The sequence below is a fragment of the Limanda limanda genome, chromosome 21 (genome assembly GCF_963576545.1).
Source record: "Limanda limanda chromosome 21, fLimLim1.1, whole genome shotgun sequence".
Classification (NCBI taxonomy): Eukaryota; Metazoa; Chordata; class Actinopteri; order Pleuronectiformes; family Pleuronectidae; genus Limanda; species Limanda limanda.
Window position 1 is genome coordinate 7855023 of NC_083656.1, and position 10701 is coordinate 7865723.

At 43.9% G+C, this 10701-nt stretch overlaps 1 protein-coding gene across 1 annotated transcript; it reads left to right on the forward strand.

Annotated features, from left to right (window-relative positions):
- The first annotated feature begins 1390 nt into the window (after positions 1–1390).
- Positions 1391–10205, forward strand: aldh18a1 (aldehyde dehydrogenase 18 family, member A1). The gene is made up of 17 exons (XM_061095090.1): positions 1391–1492; positions 2805–2956; positions 3035–3184; positions 3424–3528; positions 3621–3779; positions 4368–4458; positions 4811–4935; positions 5423–5567; positions 5691–5764; positions 5976–6075; positions 6172–6392; positions 6915–7052; positions 7129–7324; positions 7417–7538; positions 7672–7858; positions 8869–8964; positions 9144–10205. Exons 1-17 carry the CDS (start codon positions 1402–1404, stop codon positions 9338–9340), a joined length of 2349 nt encoding a protein of 782 aa, XP_060951073.1. The 5' UTR covers positions 1391–1401; the 3' UTR covers positions 9341–10205.
- The last annotated feature ends 496 nt before the right edge of the window (positions 10206–10701 follow it).

The following is a 10701-nucleotide window of genomic DNA, read 5'->3' on the forward strand; positions in this document are numbered from 1 at the left end:
AAAGCAGCATATATTCAAGAACATAAGCATGTAATATGTCTATTTATTCATAAACAGATGCACTCATAGTATAGTATAGTATAGTGGATTAGTGGAGACCGGAGGCAGCATGAGGGTCAGTTTCTTCCCCTGAGTCAGATGGACAGATAAAAGAACAGGGAGGAGGTAGAGGAGGAGAAAGAGGAGGAGGCACAGAAAAGAACAGATAAAGGATAAAGGTGCACGACTGAAAACAAGAACAGGGCAGATATAATGGAATAATTCACATTAAGCCTGAGCAACAGGAGTCAATTTAGTTATCTGTGGTGCTGGAGGGGGAGAGCAGGTACAGGTTACAGAGAAATACTGTCTGATGACATCAAACAAGACTATTTAGGTTTTTTCATTTGGCGACTTATATATACACACAATAAATAACACAAACTATACATTTATAATAAACTAAGTGACAACATTCAGCCATCATCATTCACTTCAACCACCAGTGATTAAAAACATCATCAACTAACAGTTCAATGGGAAACTGGCCATCAGGGGATCAATCAGGACAATTGAAGTCAAATTAAATTATTAAATTGAGAGTCTTTAAACATTTATTTCTCTCTCTCCCTTTCAACAGCCGAGTTTTATTTTGAAAAAAGCGTGCATTGGAAACGCCTTTCCGCTCCTTTTCCGTGTTTCGCCGGTTTTGTCCCCTACGTCACTTCCTGCCACTTCACCTTCACTTCACTGGACTTTCAACGTGGAAAAACAACAACCGGTATTTCCCCCCTAAGCGAGGAACCAGTCCCCGGTGCTTCGACTCCCTGTAGCGGGACTCCAGGTCACAGAGGCCCGGGTAACGGGAGGGAAACGCTCGGTCCCTGCTCATCGCAAACACCGGCAATAGTATCATCATCATCTCCTGTCAGTCAGAGGAGGAGGAGGAGGAAGAGGAGGAAGAGGAGGAGGAGGAGGAGGAGGAGGAGGAGGAGGAGGAGGAGGAGGAGGAGGAGGAGGAGGAAGAGGAGGAGGAGGAGGCGTCACGGTGAGTCCTCCTCTGTGTAAACTACGTGTGATGAATGATGAAATAACGGGCTCAGGAGGATGAACGAGGCCGAATAGGAGGCGACACACAAGGGGAGACACACCAACACATCACCGGTGAAGTAAGAAGAAACTCTACATCCAGGGAAACTGCAGGATCATCAGATTATCACTATTTACAACACAGTTTAAATGTAGTTATTCTCTATAAAACCACAGTTTAATGCGGTTCTCTCACTGGATCATGTGTGTGTGTGTGTGTGTGTGTGTGTGTGTGTTCATCACTCTCTGTCTCTCTCTCACTTAATCCTGTGTGTGTGTGTGTCTCTCTCTCTTTCTCTCTCTCTCTCTGCTACAGGCTGTAACTTCACCACCATGCTGCTGCACAGGCTCTCCCTCTCTGCCAGGATCCCTCTGGATTCCCTGAGACGCGTCCGGCGCCTGATCTCCACGCCACCGACACCAGGCAAGACGAGCTGCCCCATCACCGCCACCATAGATCTATGATCATCACGCTGACACACAGGCCGTCCTCATGCTCACAGCCGTCCTCTCATCCGGCAGAATAACACACAACACAGAACACTACACGTCTGTGGGTTAAAAGAGAAGATTCTGTTCCTTTAAAGAAATTGACAACATATTATGTTAAGAGCAAACTATTTGAGTTGCATGATTTATTTCTTTTCCTTACTCGATAGTGAACAAAGTATTTTAGGGTTATTGTAGGGTCTTGGAGTGTTGATCGACTAAAGTTATATTTTTAAAACAACCCTACAGGTTACAGCAAACTTTTGATGGGTATTTGTTAATTTCATTCATTTACACACTTTAAAGGCTAATTGATACTTAAGTTAATTATTATGTTGGCTTGTGTTTTGATGTGAGTGCTTGCAACTTTTGCCTTGTTTCATCACTGCAAATTTTTGGGGGTTTGGAGTTTTGCGGAAACTAAATAAGCTGTTTCAAGGGGTCACCTCAGGCTCTGGGTAGTTATGATCAGCACAGTAATTAATCCATAACCCCCCCTTTATTATAAATAGGAAAAGCGTCCTGTTTTCTCAAGTAAACAAATACATAAATAGGTCCATGATGATTTTATGTCTATGTCACTACATTCAACTTATCAATAAAATATGTGGAGGCAGATGTGGTGAAGTCCAGATGTTCATACGCTGAAGTGCTGTTGAAACGTGTCGTCATATGTTTGAGATTTATATGCTTGAACAAAGTTTTCTGGACAAGAAGCCAAACGTGTGTGTCTCTCTCTCTCTCTCTCTCTCTCTCTCTCTCTCTCTCTCTCTCTCTCTCTCTCTCTCTTTCTCTTTTTGTCTTCCTCTCTCTTTCTCTCACTCTCTCTCATGCGCCTCATTGCTCCAGAGAGATGTGTTATGTCAGCACAGGCTTTCTGCTTGCCCTGCTGATGTGGCAATTCGAAGGCTGCGATTATCTGTTTCCTAGGTTACGTGAGGATGTAGGGGGGGGGCTTCACTTTGTTCTTTGTCTCATACGTGTAATCAGTGAATTGAAAACCATGCAAAACACACTTGTTTGAACAGTTTTGTAGTGTTTTACAAACATTTTTGTTGTGGGTTTTTTAGTTTCTTGAAATCACAGTTAAAGGCATCATCATTTATTTAATCTGAACATGACTTTTCCACGCACACATTCTCAAGAATTCCTCTACCAATCTCTGTATGTTTCTTTTAATGAGTAAATATCTGTCTATAAATGAGATTAAGGTGAATTCTCCCTCAACATCTCATCTCTTCACACAGCTTCCCAGGGCAGGGTCCATGGCAGCTCCTTCGCCCACCGCGGTGAACTCCGTCATGCTAAGAGGATCGTGGTCAAGCTCGGCAGCGCTGTGGTCACCCGCGGTGACGAGTGCGGGCTGGCTCTCGGGAGGCTGGCCTCCATTGTGGAGCAGGTGAGAACCAACAGTGACTGTAATTCAAACAGTGTTTGGGTCTTTTGGTAAAATGTCTGTGGTTCTGCTGGTGTTCAGGTGGCCATGCTGCAGAACCAGGGCAGGGAGATGATGATTGTCACCAGTGGAGCAGTGGCCTTTGGAAAGCAGAGATTAAGACATGAGATCCTGCTGTCGCAGAGCGTCCGGCAGGCGCTGCACTCTGGACAAAATCAGCTCAAAGACATGGTAAGAAGAGCTGGAGGGATGTTAAAGTACCGATCAACACTGAGTCATATAAAGAAGAGGCTGCTGCTCTGTGTTGGCTGAAACCTTCATTCAGATACTGATAAACTGAAAAACTCTTGCATTGGTTTGACCTGGTTTGATTGAAGTGTGTCTCTGAGAAGCCAAAAAGCTGAAGTGATAATCATTCTACTGAAAGAACCAATGCAACCAGTCAGACATTGACTGGATTTATGTTGCAGTCTCTTCCCGTGCTGGAGGCCCGGGCCTGTGCTGCAGCGGGACAGAGCGGCCTGATGGCCCTTTACGAGGCCATGTTCACCCAATACAGCACCTGCACCGCACAGGTACGTATATTAACTCCAGAGAATGATGACTTTGAAGTGTGACAGAAGAGTTTGTTTTTTATGCAAAGAAACTTCTTCTCCTCCTCTGTCAGATTCTCGTGACAAATCTGGATTTCCACGATGACCAGAAGAGGCAGAACCTGAACAGCACCCTGCAGGAGCTGCTGCACATGAACATCGTGCCGATCATCAACACCAACGATGCTGTGGTGCCTCCGCCGGAGCCCAACAGTGACCTGCAGGGGGTAAATGTGGGTACAGATTAGAATGGGTGTGACGCTGCTGGGGGTGAAGGCAGCGGTGGCAGTAGGAGCACAGCGAAGGTGTTTATACAGTAGAGACATGCACTGTTCATTGGCTACTGTATTCTCCACCATCCATGATGAAAGACCTCTGCCACCCTGCCTCACTTTATTTGCTCCGCCCTCGAGCAGTACGCCATGTGCATGCTTGGAGGGGAGCGATGGCCGTGCATGGAGTCACTGGTCAGGAGGTTCTGTCAGAGGGGACCTGGACTAACTTCTGTAGGTAGACGTCTCCTTCTCTTCCTGCAGAAATGACTAACACCTCCTTTTTTTCCCTGGAGATAATCACGCTTCACTCCCTGTCAGTCATCTTATTTACACATTTTTAAGTATTCTCACCACTTATTGTCTAATTTCTCCTTCAAATATTATACAAATATACTTTGATAAAGTAGATAATTCTCGTTGAGACATTGCTTTTTGGAAATTTGTCTTAAAACTCAGCTAATGCAGAATTTAGCTCAAAGAAATTAGTAAATTGGCAGATGCCGGAGTTTCCACAAGTGGTTTTACATCCATTTCCTGGTTCTGCAGGTGATCAGCATTAAGGACAACGACAGTCTGGCGGCGAGGCTAGCTGTAGAGATGAAGGCCGACCTGCTCATCGCGCTCTCTGATGTGGAAGGTATGCCTGTTACCACAGCAACGGTCTGGATCAGCTGTTAGGCAACAACACCATCTGCCTGAGAAGAAGACAAACACCTTTTTCAGGGTCGTTTGAGTCATAGGAGAAGAGACAAACAAAGACCTTCTGCCACAATGTTGAAATTGCTGATGAGGCACAAGGTGGTGGTGTGCACGTGTCCTGGCTGTGGATCCACTCAGCATCAATTCTGAGTGGATTTTTCTTGAAAGAGTAAAAATTGGGATCATATAGTAGGAGAATGTCTTTAATTTCTATTCCTAACCTTAATGAAACTCACCAAAGTGTGCGTAATTGTTATGAACAATTAACATAAGAGTTGTCGATTTGTCAGGACTCTACGACAGCCCCCCTGGAACTGATGACGCCAAGCTCATTGACATCTTTTACCCCGGAGACCAGCAGTCCATCACTTATGGTACAAAGTCCAGAGTTGGGATTGGAGGCATGGAGGCCAAGGTTTGTTTTCGATCCATAACCAGTCTGAAAGTTTAGTTTTGTCCTCAGTACGTGGGAGGGGCAAAAAGGGGAGTCTTCACTTTGCATTTCATCTTAAACACATAACTTCCTCTTTTCTCTTCCTCTTTAGCACAACTTCACTTACTAGCTATGTACATGGAATCAAAACTTCAGCAACACTCTTATCCTGCTAATGAACACATTTCTGCAACACACTTGATAAAGACATGAAATGAGAGTGGTATAAGTGCTTGGAAAAGAAATCAAATATAGGAAATGTATTTATTTAATGTCATCTAGAACCATTATGTGCCTCTGATCACCAACTGTATAACTGCTGTTATTCTAAAGAACCACATGAAGTTAATGAAAGGCTAGTGTTCATTTTGCCAGTGAGAAAACAAAGATTGTAACATCCTTTAAAAGAGAAACTGCAAATGTAAGTCTTAATAGAAATCTTTCAAAATTAACTTGTGTTTGTCTGCAGGTCAAGGCTGCGCTGTGGGCTCTGCAAGGCGGCACGTCAGTGGTCATTGCAAATGGAACCCACCCTAAGGTAACGGGCCATGTCATCACTGACATTGTGGAGGGCAAAAAGCTGGGAACCTTCTTCTCCGAGATCAAACCGGCGGGTGAGTTTACCCAGGCTGAACGGACTCTCTCACTCAGGTTCATGTTTGTAGTGTTGCCACCTAAACTGCATCTTCTGTAGCTTTAACTCTCTCATTGAACTCTGTCTCGTCTCCTGACTCCAGGACCGACTGTGGAGCAGCAGACAGAAATGGCTCGCAACTCTGGAAGAACCCTGGCATCTCTTCTCCCAGACCAGGTGACACGTTGTTTTAAATAAAGTCTATTGTTGTGTTCAGTTAACATTTAAAAAATCAAATAAACATAAGTATGTTCAAATAGTTTACAAACACTCATAATTAACTTTTTGTCCTCAGTCTACCTTTATCTGATGACGAGAAACACTGCCGCCTTGTGGAGATCTGTGCTACATGCTCATCCTGTCTGTATTTGTTGGACTGTGTTGTCAGAGGAGTGAGATCATCTGTCATCTGGCAGAGCTGCTGACTGAAAAGAAGGACGAGATTCTGGCTGCCAACAAGATGGACATGGACCTGGCCGTTAACGCAGGTAGCCGCTCAATCCGAGAGGTCACTTTCCCTCCGTGTTGATGGCCTCAGCTAGTTCACTACTGACAGTGTAACCCTGCTTTGCTTCCTTCTCCAGGCCATTTGCCACCAGCGATGCAGAAGCGTCTGAGTCTGTCACCAGCCAAACTCAACAGCTTGGCGGTCGGCCTGCGTCAGATAGCAGTGGCCGCCCAGGACAGCGTGGGTCAGGTGCTGCGCAGAACCAGGGTGGCTAACAACCTGGAGCTGGAGCAGATCACGGTGCCCATCGGAGTTCTTCTGGTCATCTTTGAGGCCAGACCGGACTGCCTGCCCCAGGTATCCACGCAGAGCAAATAAAAGATAATGTACAAGTTTGTATATGTACAATACTTTTAGTTGCTTATACAACCTTCTTTTTTTGAACTTAAGTTTTTATTAAACTTTTCTTAGGCATGGTACATGGCAAATTAAATACGTTTCTTTATACAGGAACAAGTAGTATATGGTTGAGAATAGACTCTAATAACAGACTTGGCACATATTTGTCTCAAAAATAGGCAGCTATTACAAAACAAAGTGAGTACATAATGATATACACTCATACCTTCATTGCATACCTGCACACACCACCATACATGATATAGCATACATCATAATAGACATGTTGCTGAGGTATACAGGATTACAGGATCCCACTTGGGAGAAACACAGCAAAACAATAAAACCAGAGTCCTAGTGGGGATCATTATGTACCTTTATGTAATTCCAAAACCTGTCCCAAGGGGTCACCCCCTTCTCCCTGTCACTTATACAACCTTCTTAAAATAATAGGAATAATCACACCCTGTTTTTATCCAGGTGTCAGCTTTGGCCATAGCCAGTGGTAACGCTCTTCTTCTGAAGGGAGGCAAGGAGGCGGCCAACACAAACCGTGTTCTCCACGAGCTCACCCAGGAAGCCCTTTCCTTGCACGGCGTCAAAGAAGCCGTGCAACTGGTAAATTTGGTCTCCTTCAACTCTCCCAGCAGATTCTTCAAGCTGCTGTGATTCACAAGCCTCTGTTTATCGCTAGGTGAGCACTCGTGAGGAGGTGGAGGATCTCTGCCGACTGGACAAAATAATCGACCTGATCATTCCTCGAGGATCGTCCCAGCTCGTGAAGGACATACAGCGAGCGGCCAAGGGGATCCCAGTGCTGGGTCACAGCGAGGGGGTCTGCCACGTCTACGTCGACGCAGAAGCCTCCATTGACAAAGTTATCAAGCTCGGTCAGCAAATGCATTTATAGAAGTTCATTTCTGAATAAATACAATAACACTACTCATAACCTGATCAGCAATTCACTGGAATTTTCTTACAGTCAGAGACTCCAAGTGCGACTACCCGGCTGCGTGCAATGCCATGGAAACTCTGCTGATTCACAGAGACATCCTGAGGACCCCACTCTTTGACCAGATCATTGACATGCTGCGCACTGAAAGGGTGAAACACCGAATACACACACACACACACACTACACGTACAAAAACTCCTCAAGATATTTGACTGTTCAGCTGACAATGATATGAAACTATAATGTATTTATATATATTTTGTATCTGCCTGGTGTCACTAGGTGAAGATTCATGCAGGCCCTCGGTTTGCCTCCTACCTCACGTTCAGCCCATCAGAGGCCAAGTCGTTGCGGACAGAGTACGGGGACCTGGAGTGTTGTATGGAGGTGGTGGACAGCATGCAAGACGCTGTGGATCACATCCACAAGTATGGCAGCTCCCACACAGACGTCATCATCACAGAAAATGGTTTGTTGCAAATGTTTTAGTGCTGGTATGTTTAGTTTTTTGTATATTCTACTTTGCACGAAGATGGTGCAGTCATCATTTTCCTAAACAGCATCATTCTTGTCCAAGCTGCTTGGCATTCGTGTCTCCGATAGTTCTCCTTACTCGTCCGTCCCACTTTACGCCGCAGTGACTAATGAGCTGTGACACTTGTTGACAGGATGAGTGCTCAGCCTCCCTGTGTGACTCCATTGTCGGGGACAGAGTCCATTTAAAATGTAGAGCTGATGCTAAAGGACAGTTTAAAAGACTTATTACTCGGGGTCGTGTCTAAACAGATTTGTCTTTCATCTGAGCTATCACTCTGCCTCTCTTGAACTCAGTGTGATAGAAAGCTTTCTATGCAGAGCAGAGTGTATTTGCTGTCTTTCAAATGGGGAAATTTTTTCTGACACAAGCAGCTCAAATAAAACATAACCTGCAAACTGGACTGATGTGAGAAAGAACAGCATTTAAAAAATACAGGAGAACGTGTTGAGTGCTCGTTTCTACACTGAGGATTATTCTCACCTGCAGCGGAGGATGTACTGACATCTAGTGACGACAAGAGGTACCTCGACAATTTGTAACCTCCATTGAATTGTTTCTGTGTCTGCTAACCTCGAGGAGAGTGGTGATAGATGGGCATAGACATTAAATAGATATTGTAGATAAAGCACAGATTGATGGATCGACGACATTGATCATCATGAGAAAATAATTAAATAACTTCAAGATAATAAGTTTGTAGCACCTGGTGTTTAACAAATTATATGAGTAGAGGTATTTAATTGGTTAAATTGCAATGCAGTAATTACTTATTATTATTATTATTCAGTTCATTAATTCATTAGTTCAGCTCAGGCTTGTGACATAGCCACAATAAATAGTTGTCATTGTCCCATACTTCATGTTGGTGCCTGAAAGGTTGTAAGATGATGGATAACAGGTTTATGAGCTGGTTGCACCAATGAGCTGTTTTTCTCCTCCAGAGGAAACAGCAGAGAAGTTCCTGCATCAGCTCGACAGCGCCTGTGTTTTCTGGAACGCCAGCTCACGCTTCGCTGATGGTTACCGCTTTGGACTGGGTATGTGGTGGTATGATCACCCTGTCTTGTGTTGCCTCTTTCCCCGTGTTTCCTTCTCTCAACGTCCTCCTTATTCAGTTCACTCTCTCATGACGATTACATTCTTCTTCTTTCTTTTCCCCCCACACATATGTTGTTTACCGTTCTCACGTACTTTCTTTCCCTGACTCTGCCTCCAGGAGCAGAGGTTGGTATAAGCACAGCGCGTATTCATGCCCGAGGACCTGTGGGCCTGGAGGGGCTGCTCACCACAAAGTGGGTCCTGAGAGGTGATGGGCACACAGCGGCGGATTTCTCTGAGCACGGCACCATGAAATACCTCCATGAAAACCTGCCTGTTGGGCAGCCTCTGGCTGGACAGAGAGACAGCAACTAGACCACAGTTGTTTTTGGCTGATGCCACAGTTTTAAACCCCTGCAGCTCACGGCACAGGAGAGAGATGCTCAACAAACCAGCGGTTCGTTTTATCAGCACAAGCAGAAAGTTGTCCTATTTCAGATTATACTGTTGTTGTTCAATGACTGACCTCTACCTCAGCATATTGTACTTTATGAGATGGGAAACTTGCCCTCAACACAGCACAGTATTGCAATAATGGAGAAATTGTGACCAGGAAGGGAAATAACCAAGATCCCTTTCTTACAAAGTAAACACACAATATAAAAGAAAACTGAAGGTCTTTTTTAAATATATTTTTTTAAATAATGCAACCTCAGGACATTTCAGCGAGGACATTGAATCAGTCTCTCTAAAGAGATCCTGCTACATTGGCCTTTAGAAGACCCTTATTTAGCATTTTTTTTTGTCATTACTAAAAAAAAGCCAAAATATTTCTGCTTCAGTGTGTAACTTTAGGACGGCATGCTGGCGTTGCGGAATCTCATGTAATTCAGTAGCTGTGGCGTCTGTCCTTCTACGCGTCCTTCTACGCTCTCCCTATTACACAGACTTAAATCCAGGTTTGTGGCTCCACTATCAACAATAATCATCTCGAATCGTCTTCAGAAACATTTCATTTCATCCATAACATGTTCATGAGTAAGGAGAGATGCTTTAACATCGCTACAAAGTTTTCAGCGATAGTTGCTGATTCTCTCCAGCCATTAAAAACACAGTATTATGAAGAATGACGTGTATCTTTATCAAACATTAATTTCATCAAAATCAAGTTCTAAATATGATTGTACATATTATTTTTGATTGTAGCTGATCGCATTGGCTCATTACATAGAGGGTTAATCTGATGTACTGTATTTTCTTTAATTTAACATTTCAACAACCTAATTTTCTTGCTTTAGCTCCAGGATAAATGTTCGGTTTGCTATTAAATATGCAGGTATTTTAATAAGCTGAGATGAAGATTATATACCACTACAGGATGGAATTAGGGTTTCCTGTTAATGAAACTTAATTACAGGATTAAAACGAATATTATCAAACTTGATACAGAAGTATCCGGGATTTACCAGTCGTGTACTACAGCTACACAAGTATGCACTTCAACTTGAATGCATCAGTTTTTATTTACAATTGTATTTATTTGATCATTGTTACGAGTTCTGCTCATCTTTCCACGCTTCGCTGTTTTCCTGTTTGTACCTTGTGGCGCCCAAAGCCTCGTTCAGAGCGGGAACGAGTAATTGACAAGCTGCCTCCTTCGAGCTGGAGGGGAGAACGCAGCTGCTTTTAAATTAAGCTCCTCCACATTCCAGCCTCTGAGCTCTTATCTGATGTCT

What these genes read in the sequence shown, in the direction of transcription:
- aldh18a1 (XM_061095090.1), top strand. Translation starts at nt 1,402, where the DNA reads ATGCTGCTGCACAGGCTCTCCCTCTCTGCCAGGATCCCTCTGGATTCC. An exon ending in GACCGGACTGCCTGCCCCAG is followed by an intron (nt 6,393 to 6,914) that starts GTATCCACGCAG and finishes GTTTTTATCCAG; the next exon opens with GTGTCAGCTTTGGCCATAGC. An exon ending in TCAAAGAAGCCGTGCAACTG is followed by an intron (nt 7,053 to 7,128) that starts GTAAATTTGGTC and finishes GTTTATCGCTAG; the next exon opens with GTGAGCACTCGTGAGGAGGT.